This window comes from Boleophthalmus pectinirostris, unplaced genomic scaffold, assembly GCF_026225935.1.
Source record: "Boleophthalmus pectinirostris isolate CB_2022bp ecotype Guang Dong unplaced genomic scaffold, ASM2622593v1 HiC_scaffold_14, whole genome shotgun sequence".
In the NCBI taxonomy this organism is placed as follows: Eukaryota; Metazoa; Chordata; class Actinopteri; order Gobiiformes; family Gobiidae; genus Boleophthalmus; species Boleophthalmus pectinirostris.
Window position 1 is genome coordinate 15899647 of NW_026571047.1, and position 22869 is coordinate 15922515.

The window sequence follows — 22869 nt, forward strand, 5'->3', positions numbered from 1 at the left end:
CACCACCGCCTGTGTAGCCACTTTTCCTGTTCAGTTATTTCCTCTTTCCAAAGTCCAGAATTCCACAACATTCCATAACAAAGGCCTTTGGTTTAGGCTCCACCTGTCAGGCATATTGTCCCGAAACTCTCCACTTGTTTTCTTGTCTGGCTCTCCGCGGGACTGCCTGGCTCCTACACCTCCCTGCCCCAAGCACAGCTCCCTGGCCCCCACCCTACCACTGCCTCAGCCAATCACAGCAGCAGAAGGGGGGCAGGGTGAGAGTGGGAGGGGCCTGATAAGGTTAATGATTCAGTGAAGTCACATGAGTGGAGGATTAGCTTGGCTAGCCACTCCCTGTGTTTTAATTGGCCAGAGCTTCTGTTTGCAGCAAAACAGTCTGCCTGCAGATTTAATGTGATGGAAGACCAGCTTTATAATCTGGCTTTGGGGCCCACAGACTGCCACCAAATTCTGTTTCTTTTATTGCTACATTTCTTACAAAAGTCAATGCATTGTGAGGGTCAGATTAGTTCAATAATTAAATGTGCTTTGAGTCTTGTAAACTGCAGCATGATAAACAACTGTGCAAAAAGTTTTGGACATGATAAACAATATTAAACTTTAAAAAATTGTTACTTAAGTAAAGTAAAGTAAAGTAAAGTAAAGTAAATAGTAAATTTGTTAAATTTTAATTTTAACAAAATCATCAGGGCTAAAACTAGGTCCAACACTCGCACTAGATAAATGTAACTGAGAATTATTACTGGGAGAACACTGCCTGGTTAGGGCAGTGCACTGGAAATGTAGCTGCACACTTTACAATGAGTCTTTGTTGAGGACTGTCCCACTCTCAGAAGAGACACAATCTTTCAGTGTGAGAAAAAACTCTGCTCTATTCATAAAGAGAGAGTATAATATATCCCTCCCCCGCCCCGAGAGGCTGAACCAACAAGCACAGGTTTAAAGCAGTCCCCACGTGAAAAAGAAGCAGAGTTTTCAGAAGAAAGAAAATCTGCACTAAAGTTTATTGTGAAAGAATAAAACAAATAAATATTACAGAAGGGCAAATGTGGTTTGAAAATCTAAAAAGCGAGTTGAACTTGACCTTATAACCTGCCAAAACAAACTACTACCAGAACTACTACCTTACTGTTACTGCTAGTGGAAAGGAATATATCATATTATCGATAGATCAAATCAGGAATTAAATTTTAAAAATATACACATTTGGATAATGGCTATATTGTTTATGATAATAAAAACTGAAAAATATTCAAGAAGAACAGATGAAATCAAAATTGAACAAATGTATGTTATTCTCTTCCAAAAAGGTATAAAGTGATAGTAGATACTAGCTCTGCACATATGGGCAATGATACAGTTATTTTATATTTGTCTGATACCTGAAACCTCAACAAAACATTAGAACTTTGTTTTGCTAAAATATCTTTTGATTATTGTTTATTATTGATACCCCAACTACTACAATTATTGTACTACTAATATTACTGGAAAATACGAATACTTCTAATTCCCAAAGGTGGTGTAATACTGTAATATCTTTGCATATTTGCATTTCTATTGCACCTATACTAGGAGTGCCAAGAGCTCACCTCCACATTAAAACATTGTTAATGTCCTCTAATGCACAAATGTTAATGATAGTGATATTAGTAGATCAGCACATCCCCTTCACCTATACTAGTTTCTGTACACTCTAAAGTGCAATTAAAAGCTCTAATCTAACTCATCTACCATATATTGTGTTACTTACAAACCATGCTGCAGTCAGTCTCACAAGTGAGCTAATACAGCCGTTCTTGACATTGTTCACTCTTATGCAAGTCTAATTATCAGCATGGAGAATCTCGGCTCTCAGTGGCAGTACAAAACCGAAACTCTCTGTGTGCATGTGTCAACAACAGGGAATGTCAAATACTTTCTCTACTGTCTACCCTCTGCTGTTGTTATCTTTTACAATATGAATAAATCTGTGGAAAAACATCAACATTTAATGCATCTACACACTACGGGACTTCCAGAAATAGAGCAATATTTCAACAAGGGAGTTTAGGGTCCTCGGCAGGAAACTTGAGACTGGCACAAATTGAAAAAGCTAATGGCTTGGTGTCAGGGAAACCAAGAGGGGCATTTTAATGGAGGGTTTAAGTTATTATAAAGGTGGAAAGGTCAAAGTAATAAAGTGTACTAATGAGCACTCAGAACAAGTATACAGACCCATAATAAACATGTTATTTGACTGTTCCTTGGTTGGTCAGAGACACTTTTGGATATAAATGTACAAACTGATTGAACATTTTTTGTTGATTTATAATTAAAGACAACATCATCACACATAATACAGTAATAAGTTATGTGGCTTTCATAGACAAAAGGTAACCTAAATCTTGACCAGCGTGCACCTAAAACAAGTAATGGAATGAAATGTATAAGGAAAAATATATAAATGTGGAAAAATAGGGCTATAACATGGCTGAATGAAGTATAAGACAGGACCAAAGGAAAACTAATCCTAAAAGACTAAAAGTGAGGTATAAAAAGGGCAAAATGAAAATCACGTTTAAAAAAATCTACGAACAAAATGGGTCCTAATTAAACACATTCACAAATGCAAATTACTTCTAAATATCACCGCCAAGTTTGTACCCGAACCACTACAATGCCATATTCCAAAATTCTTCCTGAAATATGAACACAAGTGATGTCGCTACTCCCTTTCGTTTAACAATACGCCATCAGCAACACACCCTACAAAAGCACAGAAACTCTCACCACTGGGCAATACTTTATGAGAAAATAATAGCAGTAGGCTTAGACACATTCACAACAAAGACCTTGCTTTCTCATAGTGTACATACTTTCACTTACACAAGAAAACTGTACACACAATGAAACCTAATATACCACTAATATAGCTATAGATAGTTATAACCTTTTGTGTTTAGCTAATATGTCAGTAACCTTAGTGTTAGAATCAATTGTCATGCCTAAGAAGGGTGATTGAATCTGAGACAGTACAAAAGTGAATACCTGTGATGTGCAAATGGAAACTATGCAATCACGACCTGTAGAGCCACTAAGAGCCAATGCAACCTGTTTTTACCCTCAAGGCTAAGTCCTGCTATTGTAAGGATTTACATTCATTATTATTGCTAAATTCAAATATTTATAAAAGCTTTCATTGCACTTGTTACACAAAGCCGACAGATTGGCACATTGTCATTCTGTATAAATATTAGAGCTAATATCAAATATGTATGAAATAAAATCTTCAGTAAAAAATAAGAAAATTATCCATTATCGACCATGTGACATGTGCATTCTGTTTTTCTTGTACATGCAGAGCTTGTGTCCGGTGCCTCATGTGAAGCATTCTGAGATTGTCAAACCACAGAAACTCCAGCTCAGAACAAAGAGAAGTCTATCTGACACACAGGTAATCTATATAGTTTTTGACTGCATTTTCTACAACCTAGAAGAGTAACAGTTCTTCCTTTCAGTCAGGTTTATCCAAATGTAGTGCCATATCAAACATCTAAAAATGATACTGTATCATTTGAAACAAGACAATGCTCCATAGAACAAAAAGAGGAAGTTTGGCTTTCCATAAAAATAAAGAATGGTGAATGTTTAGTCTAGCCGAAACTGTTTCAACAGGAGATCTAAACCTAAAATCTAAAATATCAAGCGTATATCTGCCCCACTGTTTACTTGCATGAAATTGTGAAACATATTAATCATATCATGTCATAAAACTTCAAAACAATATTAAAAGTCGTCACTGTCCAAATGGCTTAACTACATATTTATTATAGAATATTTATTGTGGAAAAAATAAAATAAAATAAAATACAACACATGCAAAATAAGCTAGACTCACTTTAAATTTAAACTTCAGTCTCAAACCTTAATATGATCTTTGCCAGTCTCTCTCACTCTCCATTTCCTTACTATCTACAGCTATGACAACCAAACGGGGCAACATCTAAAGAGTCCAGTCCTACCTTCAGCTTTGCCCCCTCTGTTTTCTCGAGTACCTCCGAAAAACGTAGAGAAACGCACAATAGGCCATGCCACAAGACCCCACAACCACTTTCTCGATCCTGTAGTGAAGAGTGCCATGGTTTTGATGGACTAAACCTTAACTGGACTATCCAACCAGCCACACCTAGAGCCCTGACTTTTAACTCTCATAAAATGAACAGATGATGGAGAAAGAGATTCAGGTTGGAAATTTTGCTAGCAGGCACAGAGAGCCACGTGCATTGCCTGCTTTCTCACTATGAACTGGAATGCACCTCGAACCTATGTGAAAAAGTGCAGGGATGCCAAAGTATGCATTGAGCAGAGGACTACAAATGAACTTAATTAAAAACTGCACACTTAAATGGTTTCGAGTTGGGTCAAAAAATACATACAAGTTCAATATATCAATCTAGTAGGTGCGATTATTGATGATTCCAACAAACAAATAAATAAACAAACAAATATGAGTAAAAAATAAAGTAATAATGAACATATTATTATACTTATAATAAATATAATAAGTATATATTAGTGTGTAATTTTAAGTTTCATTGTTTCTAGGTGTGCTTGGAGAACTATATCTTTATATATTTTATATATACTAAATCTATTTACGCCTCTATCTCTGACTTGGTCCAAATTTGACAATATTTCCAAAATGATCAAAGTCTGACTACATTGTCCCTGCCAAAAAGTGACACACACAAAACATGCATCTCCCATTACGCACCTTGTAGTTGCTGCTGCTCCAGTGCCAGTGTCTCCAGTGTGTAGTTACAGAACTCCAGATTCTCCAACGCTTGCATCCGGGCCGTATCATCTTCCTCTTCCTCCAACATCATCCTCAGATCCTCTGCTGTCTGTGCGTAAGCCTCCATGTCATTCTCCACCTCCTGGAGCCTTAGTAGCAACTGGTACCTCTCCTCCTCCTCCCTCTGCATCTCCACCTCTCTTTCCACCTCTGCCTCTAGCTCTTTCTCTGCATCCAGTTGTTTTTGGATTTCCTCTTCTTGTGCCAAAGCGAGATCACCATATTCCTCTGTTGCTATTGGCTGGTCTAGAATGTCCATTGCTGGTTCTTCAGGATTGTAGAAGATAGGGTTATTTCCATAATGTAGTCTTTCTGGGGCCATATTTTGTCTTGAGATACAACCTGGGGGGTTTGGAGGAGGGCGTGCAGGTTTGCAGGGAGCTGGCACTAGGGGACGATGCGCTCTCGGGCGGGGTGGGGGTGGTCGGAGTGTCCTGCGTCTTTCCAGTGAAGAAGATGCAGAGTTGGATTGTAATAAATGGGACACAGGTGAATTGGACGTGCCTCGCATTATATCGCTTTCACTGTTGTAATCCAGTATAGAAAAATGCCTTGAAAACTGGTTGTTTGGGTCTGCCTGGTTAATATTATTGTCACTCAAAGATGACACCAAACTTTTTTCAAATTCAAACAGCTGCTGGGAAAGCTTAGTTTCTAAATCGCTTGCTGTGTTTGTGAGAGCTTCCAAGGTAATAGACGAAAGCCGTTTTCCATTTGAATTATTTTGTTGCGATCTAGGCAGCGTCTCTGCTTTGCTCAACCTATCTGCATCATTGAAACTTGCGTGGCGAATTGGCTTTGCTTGTTTTTCACTGTCAAGAAGGTTAACCAATGCATGACCCAAACTCACATTTTTCCTACCATCTACTAGTGCTCTCTGCTGGGATCTGCTCTCTTTTGACCAGCCTGATGAAGAGTTAGGAAGAGTGAAACTGTGCGACAATTTTGGTTTCAGATGTCTGTTATTATTTGTATGATTAGATCTAGTTGTGTTACTATCATTGAAGTGCTTATTATTTTGTGCGGGTTGGTTGAGCCTTGGTGGGAGTTTTGGTCTAGGTGGCGGGGCGGATCTTGGCCTCTCTGGTGGTCTTCGTCCTGGTCTAGAAGTTTGTTGATCCCACTTATTACTCCTTTCTCTCTCCCCACTGTTGTAAGATTGATTAGCTGCACTTTTCTGTTCACTTTGCCATCTCTGCTCCTCAAAATAATCCAAATCCCAAACAGTGTTGTCCTCAAAGCTTCTCCACTCATTAGTTGTAACATGAGATGAGCTATCATCTGAAGGATAGCTGTTCTCCTTCTCTCCTCCTCCTCCTTCATTTGGATTTCATGACTTTCTTCTTGTGTTTTCACCTGATGTGCGCCTTCTAGTTTAACAAAACGATGGGGGAAAATTCCTTGCTGTCCTTTTAGCTTTCCCTCTAGCCACCCATCTTCCAAAGTGCTCAAAATCCGAATACGATCACCTACATCAAAGTCCAGCTCACCCGGTTCCATAGCTCTAAATTCGTACAGTGCTACACCATAAACAGCACCGTCTTCATCCTCTTCCTCAGTTTCTTCAATAACACTGTCTTTTTGCTCTTCGTGTTCAAAAGCTTCTGTTTCATGCACCACCTCCTCGTCAGTCCCTTCTCCCATATCATCCTCATAGTTAATATCACAATCATTACTTAAATAGGGGCAGTCTATAGGTACGTGCGGGGAGCAAAGTGGATTCAACAGTTCAACAAATCCTTCTGGAAATATCCCTCTGCACCCATTTAACTCGCCTTCAAACCAGCCCGGCTCAGGAATGCCAGTAATAATAATCAAGTCCCCTTCTCGAAAGTCTAGTTCCTCATTGAGCTGAGCGTGGAGGTTCATAAGGGCTCTAGCCTGTCCCAGAGCATAGGGAGGCAGCTCTGAAGACTGGAGAGAGCGCTCAGACAGTAACCGTGAGCGACAGGACAGGTTCAGCTCTGTCACACATGAAGAGGGAAAGAGACCGCGGACCCCCCAGGCATTTCGTCCACGCTGCCACGATTCACTCAGATCCATAGAGCCTCCTGTCTCCTTGACCACCACATCACCTGGAAAGAGGCAAGGCGATTCAGTCAGAGCCAAAGTAAAAAAAAAAAAAAATGCACTACACAAAGTAATATTTAAGTAAGTTCAAATTACTTAAAGTAAAAAGATTTAACTTGATTTGAGTAGATTTCACTTGACAAGTAAAATTATCTACCAGTGGAATAAGTTTCTTTTTTTTGTAGTTTAGTTTCTTATTTTAAGTACAAAGAATTAGAAACTAGATGTATTTTCCTATTTCAACAAAAAGAGTTGTTGCAATGGTAGATAATTACTTTAAATAAAAAATAAATACTTTTACTAGTTTAACTCCAGTAATTTTAACTTGGGAAGATTTTACTTTTTGTAGTGTGGTACATGGTCATCAATTAAACTGTGTCCACACTTCTTGGTTTGGTTAAGTTTTGATGTGGTGAACGTGCAGTTTGAACGTGCTCAAAGTCTACTATCATTGGAATTTAGAGGTTAACCTCACTACCAGCAAGGTTAAAAAGTCTTGTCCAACAATACAACAGAATGCTATAGTAGGGGAAAGATAAGGTCAACCAATCTACCTGGCAATCTTGCTGTTAAAGATTGTGCTCTGAAAGACTCAAAATAAAACATTGAAAAGATTGAAACACAGAAGAACATCAAGTAAAGAATTAGCTGTCTACTATTCAATTTAGAGGTTCACTTGACTATCGGCAAGATTAAAATTACATTACATTACAACTGAATGCAATGGTGAGGATAAAGAAGGGTAAGCATCTCTGCCAATCTACCCAGTAATCTACCTGTTAAAAGTCGTGCCCTGAAAAACTCATAGTATTAACAAATAAATGTATATTAAATATGTTTGGAGACTGAAAAAGCTGGTAATACCTTAGAGGTGAAATAATATACTGAAAACAGTTAATACAACATTTGGCATGGGAATGTTTTCGGTAGGGATGAAGGCGAGAGGCTGTTTATTTTGAAATGGCTGCTGAATTACTCGTGTCATCATTTTGGGGGCACAAACACAAACAAACATTATTCCTGACCCCAGCACAGCTCTCCCTCAGCCCTTCATGCCCTGAGAGGGGTTTGTATACTTCATACATCCTCAGATTGAAGGATTAAAAGAATGTGCACTGCTGTCTAAAGTCAGGAGGGTCACATTCCTCAGACCTGTGGCTCCACCTCCCATTGTGTCCTGTACCAACGAAAGACCAAAAATCCTACTGGAAATGAACATCAAAACTGAGACCGCCAATAAAAACTGTTTCCTATGATCCAGGAAATGGTGGTGACTTATGACATTACCAGTTTGCAATAACAGCACAATAATAACACTAGGACTTACTGGATATACTGTACCTGTTTTTAAATGAAGTTTTGGTGTTTTCAGAAATATGCACTTAGTTGGATTTTTCTGAATGCTGTTATAATGCTTAAATCTTCTTGGGGTAAACTTATACAACCACAGTGATCATATTTACTACAATAGAGAACCTACTCAAACAGGACAGTCTATGGGGATCGCTGGACAGACTTGCCCACATTCGTTTGGGCTGCAGTGACATCTAGTGGTCAGTTAACAAAGTAAATACATCAGTTATTTTATTGTATTTACATAAACTGCATTTTACTATATTTATCAAAAAAAAAAAAAAAAAAGATATTATTTTTGAAAAGCAGTAACAAATTAAGACCATTAAATAGATAAAACAACAAAATGTATATGAAAAAGATAGACCAATTTAGCTTAAAGAGAGCATTTAGAGTCACTAAGAAGAGGCAGGGCACAGCACAACTACACTAAAACACAGAAAAAGACTGTTTACCTGAATACATCCTGTAACAAGCAGCATTAAACTAAGTGAGAGAACAGTATTTAAAACAATGTCTCAGAAACTCATTTTTGTAACTGATATACAGTAAATAGTAACTCCATTTTAGCTTACATGCATACCTTTTTTCAGGGACAGGTTTCCAGGTTCCGCTGAGCTAAAGTCACTGATACACACGTACAGTCGGTCTTCAGGCTTAGCGCTGGGTATAGTGACCTCCTCCACAAAGGTGATGGGAAACTGACCTGAAACAAGTGAGGTCAAGTTTATTTATAAAGCACATTTAAAAACAGCCACAGGTGTCCAAAGTGCTGTCTAAAGGCAATATAAAATACAATCACACAAAAACACAATACAACAATACAACAGAAATGTTCCATACTGCTTGTGTCACTTGGCTCAGAGAGTCTTAACTTTAGTGTTCAAGTTATAAATACATGCATTTTGTACGGCATTTTGACAGACTTCCCCTCTGCACTTCCTTTCAAGAGAAAAACAAATGATTTTATTTTGTCTTCACTGGAAAAACATGAGCAGAGTTCATTTTCTCTCAGGGTTATTGTATAGACTGAGAGATGTTTTTACTTTAACAACTTCACACTTTCACATCCTAAAGCCCTATTCCCATGGGATAAGCTTTACCCAGGGACGTCTTTGGTTTTTGTGTGCATTCATACGGGATAAGCAATGTCAGTAAACTACCTGTTTTTATGGACTTTATTCTGGAAATGACAGACTGATAAACGCACCAATAAGAACATTTTAATTCACAATGTCGCTAACTTTGCTTTCATTTTATGTTTGTTTTTAGCAGAAGGCACCTGTATTGTAGTGTCAAAAGCTTTTCTTTCGTACCATGTTGATGTAATCTGCGATCAAAATGACATCCACGGCATCATATTTCTTATGAAAGAAACGCAGTCTCTCTTTTAACCAGTTCATGCTATACGGCCCCTCTACCCAAACTTTACAAACTTTTGCACCTAAGTTTTACCTTAGGAAAATCTAATCCCATGCAAATAGGGCTTAATATGAATGTGATGAAAATATTTAAACACAATTAAGTACTCTTTAAAATAATATTATCTGACAATTGTGTGAGCAAACTTTAAAACAGTCTGTCATAATTTTTTAGATTTCCAAAATGTTCTCAATTACCGTTTTAGTTACATTTCAGACAAGTAAATCATCAACAAACAAACCACTAGCAGGGTTATTGAGGCGTAAACGTTACCTGTGACGCCATCTTTGTTTCCAAGCAACCAGAACTCGTCAACAATACCAAGCACCTCAATGACATCGCCACTGAAGAGGGGCAGCTCCTCCGAGACACTGGGCAGGAAGTCAAACACAGCGCGCACCACTGACCCAGCCTCCATACCTCATCACCTGCAAAGACAAAACACTTTTATTAGACATTATATCAGCAAGATAGCAACGGAAATGTGAAGGACTGAGTGAAAAACATAATTTTCAAGTTCAGTTTCAAGAAACGGATACTGCTGTTATTCAAGTCCTCAGTATACAAAATTTACAAAAGGCTTAAGGAAAAAGAAGTGAGCATGAGAAACCTGTAATCACCAGAGAAAAAGGACAGGATAACAAGTGGTTCTCAAGTTTTTCGAAAGACATTCCTCGGTCTGTAGCATTTTATTTATTTCACCCATTTCTCAAGGTTAATCACACAATGTTAAAGATGCCCTAACTTTTCTGGTAGATGGTCCGCCACTTGCTTGAACTGTTATTGCATTTCATAGCATTGGAATATGCTAGTTTTGTCTAGAATGTTCACCTATATGGCATTAAACTAGACTACAGGGGTGTCCAAACTTTTTTCATCAAGGGCCACATATGTAAACACAGATGAAGCAGAGGGCCGATTGAGGGCTGCAGACTGATGCTCAGTACAAGGAATAATTGAAATGTGTGCATGTTTAACACGTTAGAATGAGTCATCAGTCTTTAATCATGCTAATATCCTCAAAACCACACACTAAATATGAAATATTATGTTTATCAAGGTAGATTTTCAAAAAACTTGAGGTAAAAAATATGTTTTTAATTGATGCAAGGTAATTTGGGTCAATTCACCTGGAAGTATGAGGGCCAAAAAAACTTGTCTGAGGGCCGCATTTGGCCCCCGGGCCATAGTTTGGACATGCCTGCTAGACTATCTCCATGGAAACAAGCAGGTGACAGGCTGGCACCACCTAGTGCTTCCGCTCAATTTCATTTATCACTAGCAATTAGGTCAGGAATCAGAATACACTAGACGGTTCGCAAAAATCCTGAAAGTGCAAGTTTGGGCACCAGCCAATCAGGGAAGAGACATACATTCAGTGTTTTCAACGTTTCCTGAGATCGAGGATTTAAAGCCGGAGTAAAGAGAATGTTTGGTGAATTTCATCAAGGGGAAAGACGTTATTGCCCTTCTTCCTATGGGATTTGGGAAAAGCTTAATATACGAGTTAGCCCTGTTAGAGGTGCATTACATACGTCACAAACAAATAGCAGCAATTGGTAAAATTATAAAAAGTACCCGCCTACCGTCGAGCAAACAAATTCTAACACTGTGAGGTCAGATGGTTTCTACAAAGTGAAATGTAGTGAAACGGTCTGATGAATCAGGCTAGGTGACAGCATCAGGCCAAGTTACATGGCTCACAGTAATAATGCATGATTGCAAAGTATTATTGAGAAACACCTGTGATAAGAAGTGATTAAATGCAAAATACTAGGTTTAATGACATAAAATATTTTGTGCAAAACTCCTATGCCTCATATCCAGATTTAATGGATTTAATGGATTTTTTCTAATAATAAGGCGAGCCAGGCCAAAAGAGTCTGAAAATGGGAGACAAGGACTAGTGTAGTTGAGAGATAGTAAATGGGGCCTTTGTTTGGAGGACTGATGAAGAGTAGGGGGCAGAGGAAGAACTTGAGACCTGATTCAAGCTGCAGTCTCTGGGGAGCCAAGGAATGCACCAGCCAGGTAACCAATACAATGAATGCTGTTGCCTGCTAGCTTAATTAAATCTGAAGGGTGGAAAATGAAAAAAATTATTATAATAATAATAAATTAAATAAACTGATGCCAGAGAAATTCTTTTATGAAAGTAGTAAGAATGCAATTTGCAGCAAGTGCAACTCAACTCTGAATACTGCAACTAGCTTTTATAATATGTCATATTATAATATGAGAGAAGCTTCCAATCCACAACGAGAAAATAAATAAAGACATTTGTTGTGTTCTTATTAATTGTCTTAATTTTGATTCCCCCATTGTCTATCATTGTTATAAAGGACAAAACTAACTACGCAATTCTAAGTACAATGAACAGTTAGATCAAGTGTCTAGTGAATGAAACTCAAGTAGAAGACGTAACTAATGTATTAGAAGAGGGTGTCCAGTGAGTGAAAAATGGAACTGTGGGCCTGTTGAGAAGACCAGGGCTAAATTACGCAGCCTGAGTCTAACTACCTTTTTCCTAATCACTGTAATAACCCTCAGAAAATCACTCAGCTTTAAAGACACAATGCAAATAACTCTGACTACACTCAAAAAATATAATTTCTTCAATAACACAAGGTAAATATAATTTACTACACTCAAAAATTATCGTTTAACTTCGATAACACAAGGTAAATATCTGACTACACTCAAAAAGATCATTTAACTTTAAGAAACACCATACAGGTAACTTTAACAACTCTTAAAGTATCACCTGGGGAACACTTACAACTTCACTTAGCTTTAGAAACCACTTTATGAAATGCTCTATACTCTATCTGACAACATTTGCCCAAAACACATTTTTGACAGTGCCTCAAAGAATTTAACCAGATTTAGTTTTATACCAAAAACATTGCAAATATTAATTTATCCTTAGCAGTGCCTCAAAACCTCTAACCAAATTTAGCTTTGCATCAAAAACATTGCATTAGAAAATTTCCTCAGACATTGCATTTTTGTAAGCAACTCACCTAGGATGACTTGACTTGCTCGTGGTAAATATATATGTATAATAATTGAGGGAGAGACTCAACAAAAGATCCCAACAAGTGATTTAACTTTGTCTTATTTTTCTGCTTTTTATTGTTTTATGCACTACTCAAGTGACTGGTGGTCACTCTTTATACTCGTGATCACTCAGGGTTTTTAGGCACAGAGTGCTCACGACAGAGCACTTATAACCAACTCACTCCGTAGCCGCTATTTTTACCAGAAAGCTCATACAAAAATAATTAGGACAAATCACTTTGCAAGTACCCTTTTGGAGAAATTACCCTGTGACCAGGAAAGCTATAAAGCACAGCCTAGTCCGAATTGCAGATTCTGAACTCCTAAGCCGAGTTACAGCCGGAGGGCCAATGCCAACCAAAATCAGGATCTCATCATTATGCAGAATTTTCAATATTTATATAGGGTCACAGGGCTAAGTAAAAGAAACAAATCAGATTAAAACGAAACAAAACAAGTATCTTAGGCTAACATAGGTCACAAAAATACCTCTGTCATCTAAATTAATCACTCTTAATCTCTAATGCTCTAACAGTTATCCATTTACTAAAATAAGGCATCATGAACATCTTCATCTGAATGTCAGGAGCCCTTTAATGGAATTTACACCAAAACCTTCATCTTTTTACCCCACCCGGGTGAGCTCTCCTATGGCCGAGGGGGGGTACACGACAGGGCCCAAACAGGAAGTCCATTCATTTTGACTGAGACAAGATACTGTTCAACTGTTTCTTTTTATTCAGGAATGAGACAAGACTCTACAGAACCTGGACTGAGATCAATATTGCCATTTACATGACAGAACATACAACTATTTGAACTGCAGCTGATAAAGCGTGTCTCAGCATGCAGACAGGCGCAGCAAGCGCCAATGATGGAGCAATAACAGAAAGAACACACCTACACTTTATGTTACAATAGCTCAAGTGCAATAAACCACTTCCTGATCCTTATTCATCATATTATGCTGAATATCAGGTCACTATATGGAATGTTTTTTGTTGTCTAATGCTGTCAGGCACTGAGGAAGTACAAGTTAGAGGATGTTGTAACAAGCACTCAAATTGTTGTTTGTTTCTTATATCTATGTCCATATCTGATATAGTCTTCCAGCATTTTAGTTCATAGTATCAGGAATGAGTGCTGATAGTGATTTTTCACACAGTTGGAGGAGGGGAGGACATACACAGACTCTGGACTCCTGCAGCTTTCTCAGTAGTTAATCTTGAGAGAAGCAGCAGAGAAGCTTCTTATGTTATTTATGGTGCCATCACCCCTGGGTCTTTGCAACACACAGGCCAACAATTTGGCTTTTTACTCAAATCACATGGCTATATATGGCCTACACTTTGTAATCCTAATTTTAGGATTATAAAGTGTAGGCTGTCTAAACCTGCCCAAAGACTACAGATGGAAAGAATCTTGTAGCTAAATCTAGAGCAGAGCATCTTTTCTCTTCGACATTAATGTAATCTGTGCACTGTTCCATTTTAAATAAATAAATGCTGTATGATTGTCATTTTGTGAAATTGTATCATCTGGTATCAACTTCAAGTAGTTCAATGCAAAATAAATTCATATAGAGAGTTCTGGCCATGCACATGGGCGCCAATTCAGAAAACAAAGGTGTCCTTATGTCAACAGTACATCATAAAGTTTAAAAGACAATAAAAGAGATTACCAAGGATGTGGCTGGTCAATAAATACCCCAGTGCCTCATTTTTTCTTTTTTACCAGCAAAATATGACTTTTTTGTTTTGAACCCTAAGGTCATGCCCCCAGGACGTGAGCAGTGGATTGTTTTGGGTGGAGAGTCTGAATGAGACTTTGTGAGCGAGACGTGGCGTGTGGCACTTGGCACTGATCTGGAGAAAGTAACAGGATTACGACGACAGACGGCTAAATCAACAGCTGACACAGTGAAGCACATAGAGGCACAGAGGAGATGTATGCAGCTGATAAAGGCACAGAGCACTCACTGTCTGAAATACTTATCATCATTGAACTGCATGGAACACATCGTGCATCAAAATGTGTCTAGTCCACTGCTTGCAAGCCAGCAAAGTTTATTTTGAATGTGATTAATCACACAGAAGAACATTTTTGTTCTTTGCTGTATAAACTGTTACAGTGTCTGAACCTTTGCTATCAATGCAAAAGAAGAAAATATGTTTTGTTTTCATGTAGTTGTTTGGATCCTGTGCAAGAGTAAAAAACAATGTGTGTAGGCCTGTCACGATAACTTAATATAAAACGATAAATTTTGAAGTGTGATATATTGCTACAGTGATATATCGCCATAAACAAAGATACTGAAACTACTTTATGCCATTGACACAATGACAACAAAGCAGGATAATCCAGATTTACTTAAGGGTTTCTTAAGTAAATAGTCTCATTAAAAGGCATGAGCTGCCACAGATAAATAGCAGAATGAACTGATAATTAATAATAAAAGTCACTTATTTAACCTTGTGTAGATCAAATTTGATGCATTATTACTAGAACAACAATTCTCCACTTTTACCAAGAAATTGTAAACACGATAAATATTGAGCCCCAAAATATATTGTTCCAATTTCATATGTTCAATAATAAGTTGATATCGTAATTATGGTGGCAGGTCTAAATGTGAGTATTTTCTTATGCAATTAAAAATAGATATTACTTTATAACTTTGCCCTAATTTTACATATTCTAGTGCACTTGGAAAGCACTTTGGTTCAGTTGTTGCTGTTTACAAATAACAATTGATTGATTTTTTGATTGACAACCTAGCACCACCCACCTTTCCTAAAATGCTTTAAAGTAAGCTGCAGTCATTTACAGACCTAATGGTAAAAGTACGTCCAATGTGCTGACTTTTTGCTTTGTATTCATCACTGACCAGAACAATCTGATGTCCACAATAAACCCCTTCTTTGTACCTGCTGCCAACATCACGGGGCATTCAAATACGTAGAGGTAACAGACAGGCGCGTAGCTATAGTTACACAAACACACTGGCAGAAACCTCTGGAGTGTACTGGACTGTATCTTTTAATTGTTTACATTTGCAATAGAGAAACTGGTCTGAGTAAAAAATGCTTAGTCTGCTAAAACACGTCAATTCAAAACAGGTGGGCAGGCAGTGGAGCTTTCTAGATATAAAACTGCAAAGGGACATCTGCATCTTTTTTCAATAAAGGTCTAGTCTTTCGGCACATGTAACAACCAAGAGAGAAACCAGCCGATCAGAAAGCTCGGTTTCACTAACAGTTGTCAACATAAGTCATGTGGTTCGGGAGCATGTGTTTACTCAGCCGTTGCCTCCGACCCCCTCTCATTGTGGTTTAAGGACAGAGACATAATAACAGGCCAGTGTATTAATTATGCCAGAAACATGTAATTGGGTGTTACAAAGCACAAATAATAAGCAATAAAAATTTAATAAAATATAACTAAGGAAACAGCATGGCCACACACACACATTGGGGGCTGGGGTAGGTCGTCTGATCTACTATGTAATTAAGTGAACAGAAATAGCTACACTTACTTCAATATTTACACATTGCAGTAAACAGATAAACTACGACTGTGTGTTGGGAGGGCTATTTGAAAAAAAAAAGATTTAATTATTTTATGTGCTTGTATTTGTTTAATTGTTTCTTTAATAGATTGTCTAACTTTTTGTTTTATTTTTCTCTAGTATACTTGGGTACTCAGTGCTAATAATAATTAATGAATTATGTTATTCTCAGCATAATTTATTAACGTCAGTGTAAAGGCATTCGCACAACTCTCCATATTGACTTCACCACACAACCCACAGAATCAGCCTATTTGTTTTAATGAGAGCTTTAAAAGAGGAGCAGTTTGGCTTATTTGTGCATTTCATCTCGATGAGACAGCAGCATGAGACTACAGTCAACTTGAAGAGATGCACATCTGGCAAACGGACTGTGAACAACGTTAAGATGCCACAGTGCTTGAAATATTTCTCCAACACAAGAACAGACAAAGACAAACATGCACAAAACAGCAGCAGTGACATCGTAAATCTGTACCAAATAGACAGTAGAATGCAAAATATTCAGCTAATACAAATTAATTAAAAACAGACAAATTTGGTAACAACATGCTAATTGTTTTGTAGAAATTAATAGTCTTGGAATTTTGGAGTAGCATATTCACATGAAAGAATAGCTAACTGATATATAGCTTCAGCATTCAGAGGAAATAGGTTTTGATAATGTGCTGTTCCCAGTTATAGATATAATAACAATCTAAGGCAATACTGTATGAAAGGCTTTGAGCAGAACACGTCTAGCCAAAAATTCCTAATATCTTCCACTTCTCTGCACTTGGAAGACTATAAAAACATTATAAGAGAGCAAAGGCCTCCACCAGCTGTACAGTACCACCCTGAATCAACATCAAAATCTAATCATATGTTCCTTCCCTAGTCATAACATGGAAACAGCAATGCTATAAATAATTAAACCAAAATATTAACACCAAATGAAATGAAATTAAAGTTAGTAATATCCTTAATCTAAACATTAGGATATGAATGATAAAGTAAAGTTAATATCACTTAAAAAGCCAGATTAAAAAACACTACATTTAGATTTGCTTTTTAAAAGTACTGATTCATTTATAATTACTTAATTTTGTCATGTTTATGTGTTGTAGTTCATTAGATTACATTTGGATGGGAATGATCGTGATTATCAATTAACCAAATAATCTTGACATCCCTTTAAAAACAAAACAAAAACAAAGTCAGTTCACAGACCAGTTGCAGTTGCAGTTGCTTTTCTTGACCGTAAGAAGACTTCTACAATATTTTAATCCTTTATTTAACAAACAAAAGTGGCCTTCATCTACAAGAAAAACCCAATTATAACAATGTGTTTCTATCAGACAAAACTAGCAGAAAAGCTACACTGAATATATTTAGTATAATAAGTATTTCCTTGCGTGTTTGTGTAATGGGAAAGGCCAGGGTGGATACATGGAAAAGAGTGGAAATTTTGGCTCATCAATCAACCAAAGAGCATTGTTTTACTTTTGTTTTAGACATCAGTACTATTCAAAAACACTTATTCAAACAAACCACATCTTGAATCTATTCATTCTTCTTCAAATTAAACTCTTTCTATCTCTTCCCCAAGTCTTGCATATTAATGACGCGCCCTCCACGCTCACAAACTGGGTGTTTCGTCTCTTTTTGCATAAACATTTCCAAAGCGTACATGCCGGAGCACACTCAGGACAAGCCTTCGTCGTCCTGGCAACGGGGGATCTGTTTAGGAAGGTAGAGAGACTGTTCCCCTGTCAGGACCCCAGAAGAGCTGCCCGGAGATCTGCCGCACCCTAAAACAAGACTAATAGTTTGCATATGAGCGATTACATAACGGATAACTCCCTTGGATTCGGATCATGACATGCTCAGGGGAAAATCGATCTTAAATGAGAGGAATGTGCCCCAAACTTTGCTCTATTACGTGATTCTACAAGTATGAAATGGAAGAAAGACATTTACCACAAGCAAAAGGAAAGACGTGATAATGTACATCCTCTTTGAACAACTTTAAATAACATTTTGCTCATTGCTTAAAATCGGGAAGTAAACATGCGTGTAATCCATCTGTCTGTATCAGTAATGCTATCCTTTGGACAAGCTGTACCTCATATTTTTACTTTCAATCATAAGACTCACAACCACGATATGTAATATACATCTGGTATAAATCATGTGATCTTTTTAGAGACATTAGTAGAGGATTTCTTCATTTTGGTATTTTGCACAAAAGTGACTTAGATAAGTTTGAAGAAACAGTGTAGTAAGTAGGATAGCTTAGTTTTTTTGGTTAATAATTAATTGTGATAATTCAGGTCACAGTATAATCATAAGGACTAAAAACATATAATAGTTTGTGACCATTTTAGGAGCATGCCAAGTCATTAGTAGTAGTAATTGCTGTTGTTGTTGTTATAGGGCAGGCTATAAATACAAAACAATTATCATTATCAGAGAGATAAAAACATGTATATATATATATATATATATATATATATATACACATATATATACACTATGTCTCTCGGCTGGACTGGGAACGCCTCGGGATCACCCCCGAAGGAGCTGAAGGACGTGTCTGGGGTGAAGGAAGTCTGGGAGTCCCTGCTTAGGCTGCTGCCCCCACGACCCGGCCCCGGATAAGCGGACGGAAAAGGATGGATGGATGGATGGATATGTGTTTTGTTTCATTTACACATGTTTGAGTTATCCTGATATTAGTTTGTCTACATCTCAAAAGCTCAAAATTCTCTGTTCTATCTTGTGTTGCCATATAGTGGTAGTTTTCAAGTTAACAGCTTCCTTTAACCTTTTGTTCAGTATTGGCAATTCAAGAGCTGAAATTATTCAAATGATTCTAGTGAAGGTAAGTGGACTTTAAAAACACAGTGGAGCAGTTCCTGTATTACCACATGACATCACAAGGTGAAAATTAGTTTTTCAGATTGAGAGAAGAGCTCATCTTATATATGCAGGGTTTGTGTATTAAACATGTGTGAATGAAACAAAACACAAATCCAGATATGTTTTTGATGATGAAACAACATTATAACATGGATCAGAAAATAAATTCAACACTTTTCAGTCTTACACTGATTAACTACTTGATGTGCTGATATATTTTCCAGTTTCCCTTTTTGTTTCTATGCATTGATTGCTTACAGAGATGAATGTTCTGACCCAGTGTACATTTGGCCTACTGTTCAAATGGCTTAACCTAATTGTCTCGGTTTATCAGGGCAACCACAGAGGACCATCAAACAGTCACACATGAAACACTTGTAAACCAATACAACTGCCTCAAGTTTCTCTTAAGTGTCGATATGAGACACCAAGCCCACTGCTGCATTATTCAGTGATAAGGACACGTGTGGAGCTGTGGATGAGAAATGCAGACAAGGTAATGACTACAACTGCTTAACAACATAACAATATTAACCCCAAACAAGAGCATGTGACTGACTGTAAAGATTACTGGTATAGAAGCACCTATGCGTAAGTAAAAGCAGTCACAGTGCAGCATAGACAAACAAACACACAAAAAGCAGTTTAAAAAGAATAAATATACAACTAATGTCTTGACCCAATCAATCAAATGTGTCTTGCTTGGTGGTGGGGTAGGTTAATGGCTCTATACCTCTCAGCATGGAAGTTGTGGGTTGAATTTTCTGATCTGAATTGTACAGAATCTCTCTCTGTAAACCTCAACAAACATGGATATGATTCTAAATTGCCAAAGTCTCAATTAATGTATGAGCTTTAGCCCTGCTGAAGCTGAAAATGTCTATTTATGGGTTGCCACAGATAAACTATTTACAACTAACTAGTATATCTTTTGAATAGGGAAAATACCAGAAAATGTATAACACAGGAAGCCGCTACCCAAGAATATTTGATCCCACCAATGCCCAAGTGGTTTAAGATTTAGAAAATGTATGAATTATATTGATGGTCAGAGAAATTATAATACCATTTCAGATTTGATTAATTAATGAAGAAGAAAAAAAGAACTTTGTCTGTATATTATAAATAGTACAATGTTTTGGTTTCAGTTTGACCACATGTGACAAACAGGGGGATTATTTGGTCTACAGTTCAAGAGCTCAATGCCATCAGTCATGCCACTCACGTCATTGGTCTGTTATACGCCTCATTGAACGCTTCGTGCCCTGGATCCATCCTGAAGCCTTTTCTATCCACTGTCCTCCAAAAGACTGTCACCACTTGGCAATAACAGCACCACAAATCTCCTAGTCTACGGAAAATTATCTTGGCTGTGTAAAAGTTTTGTGCGTAAAAGTACCACCATGGGCTACGTGAATAATAATGAACTAGTTATCACATGATCATATGCATAAGAGTAGAGTTTTTTTTGTAATGTTGTGCACCCTTACCTTCAGACCATCTCCAAATGGAAATCCGTTAAATCCAGTTGAACAAGAAATCCAACTTTTTGCGTTTGGAGTTTGGTGATGATGTGGTCGCGGAGGAGTTGCGTTTTTGAGCTGTAGGGGCTACTTTAAGAGAGCTCAAAAATAAACTTCCTGCGGCTTCAGTGCGTTGACATGATCCGTAGATTTATCGCAGTGGTCGAGAAAACATGCTGGTAAAAAAAAGTGTCGCGGTGGGGCAGGTTTTGGGTCAGTATACGGTCAGCTGTCATCACGTTAGTAACTGGTGAACTTCTCTGCGCTCACCCGCTCACCATGCACCGACACGACACCACCCACTTTTTCCACACAACCAGAGCTGCCCCAACTCATGCCTGTCCAAAATACAAATAAATAGAATAAACAAATGAATAAAAAACCTTAATCAGAAAGTGCAAATAATTGTTTTGTTTTGAGTTCTTGTAAGGGTAGGCCTAATATTTGAGGAAAAAAAATCTGGCAAAACTAGATAAAAGCTTCAATTAGTCTGCTATTGGGCTATATCAATTAAAGTAAAATTTGTTTCACGGGCAAAAAGTAAAACTAAGTAAGATTTGTTTTGGCATTTGATGATGATAGTGGTTTGCAAATTAGAAGTTCGAACTTTGAATGTTTTTGTAAATTAACTGAAAAAATAAGTATGCCTCCAGAAAAGCTGACAAGTATTAAGTATGATTTTGGTAATTTTCCTGTCTTTCTATCTCATCTATTTTATTGTGAATGTGCCCACTCTGATAATAATCCCTGTAGGCTATTATATGCAGTACAACACGGGCCTGTCGTGGGTGCAGAAAACAGAATCTATGTTGTCTATACCCCTTGAGCTCAAATAAAATGCTGTATTTTGAGGATATTCAAATGCATTTTGTTAAAGTATGTAAATAAATGTATTTGTGAATAGGCAAATTCCCCTTGCTATCAAACGGACTTGACTGGGTCTGAGTGGTGACAGGAGTTAGTGCTGCCTAGCAGTTTTACATTTGAGGTCTGTTGTGATTTTAATCCAACATTGCCTTAAATCTGAATATTGTCAGAATACAGAAGTGTTGCAGTAATATAAACACACATTTCCTGATTCAAACATGACCTCATAGTGTTCAACAGGTCAGCACTTGTTTGCACTGTCCACTCCACCCAGACAAAAATGTGCACAACCCTTCTCCAAGTAATACCTCTTTCTGCATATTCTGCTAAAATACTGAAATCAAATTCTTTTAATCCGTTCAAACTGTACGGTGCCTGCAAGTCTACAAGAGGTTCAGGAAGTTAGATTTACAGCTGTGGCTTTCTCCTCGTTCTGAAGATGTATCTGCCTAGTCATTTAGAATAATTAAGTCCAAGAACCCCTTTTTAAAGAGGGCAAATCACAGTTATTGCGTGAGTGATTACACGTTTGCTAAACCATATCCTCTGTGTGTGTCCATGTGTGTGTGCGTGCATTGCATGTGTGTGTGTGTGTGTGTGTGTGTGTGTGCGTGTGTGTGTGTGTGTGTGTGTGTGTGTGTGTGTTCGCGTGTGTCTGTGTGTGCGTGTGTGTGTGTGTGTGTGTGTGTGTGTGTGTGTGTGTGTGTGTGTGTGTAGAGAGAGAGAAGGTTTTGCAGCGTTGGCAGTAATGACAGTTTCCTCATATGTGAACTCTCATGAGGAGAACAATGGCAGGAAATCTTTGAATACCTGTGGAATGGGGTCTGGCATGGAAAAGAAAGACTATATAGTGGAGTATACTGGATCATCTTTAAAAACAATGTCAAAATGGTATTCATAAAGACCTACTGCATTGTTTTCACTGCTGAAAACAGCTGTAGGCTTATTGAATCAAATCTCTAAAGCTCTGACAAACAAAAAGCAAATTTACACAAATATTTGAACAAAAATGACTACATCTTAGGCAACTTTTAGGATTTTTTTTTTTTTATGATTATTTTGTCTTGCATCACTGTATTTGTTGGCTGCGTATACAAAACAGTTTCAAAAGTAAATGTATATAGTCTTTTCAAAGGCGCAATCTGATATTTTTGAGTGAATCTCTGCCACCTTCTTGTCTCTAGTACAGCATTAGAAGGGGACCAAGTTAAAGATTAGAGCTGAGAGAGAGAGAGAGAACCCCATGTTTAAAGCCATATTAAAAC

At 37.6% G+C, this 22869-nt stretch overlaps 1 protein-coding gene across 1 annotated transcript; it reads right to left on the minus strand.

The window, feature by feature from the left end:
• Window positions 1-5789: 5789 nt before the first annotated feature.
• LOC110154391 (dynamin-binding protein-like) lies at window positions 5790-21025 on the minus strand. Its single transcript, XM_020918383.2, has 4 exons — window positions 20705-21025; window positions 9959-10113; window positions 8847-8969; window positions 5790-6915 (listed from the first exon to the last, which is right to left on the minus strand). Exons 2-4 carry the CDS (start codon window positions 10101-10103, stop codon window positions 5792-5794), a joined length of 1392 nt encoding a protein of 463 aa, XP_020774042.2. The 5' UTR covers window positions 10104-10113; window positions 20705-21025; the 3' UTR covers window positions 5790-5791.
• Between the last annotated feature and the right edge of the window lie 1844 nt (window positions 21026-22869).

Coding starts and splice junctions, on each gene's coding strand:
- LOC110154391 (XM_020918383.2), bottom strand. CDS start 10,103: ATGGAGGCTGGGTCAGTGGTGCGCGCTGTGTTTGACTTCCTGCCCAGT. Junction 8,970..9,958: donor AAACAAAGATGGCGTCACAG/GTAACGTTTACG, acceptor CACTTGTTTCAG/GTCAGTTTCCCATCACCTTT. Junction 6,916..8,846: donor AAACCTGTCCCTGAAAAAAG/GTATGCATGTAA, acceptor GCCTCTTTCCAG/GTGATGTGGTGGTCAAGGAG.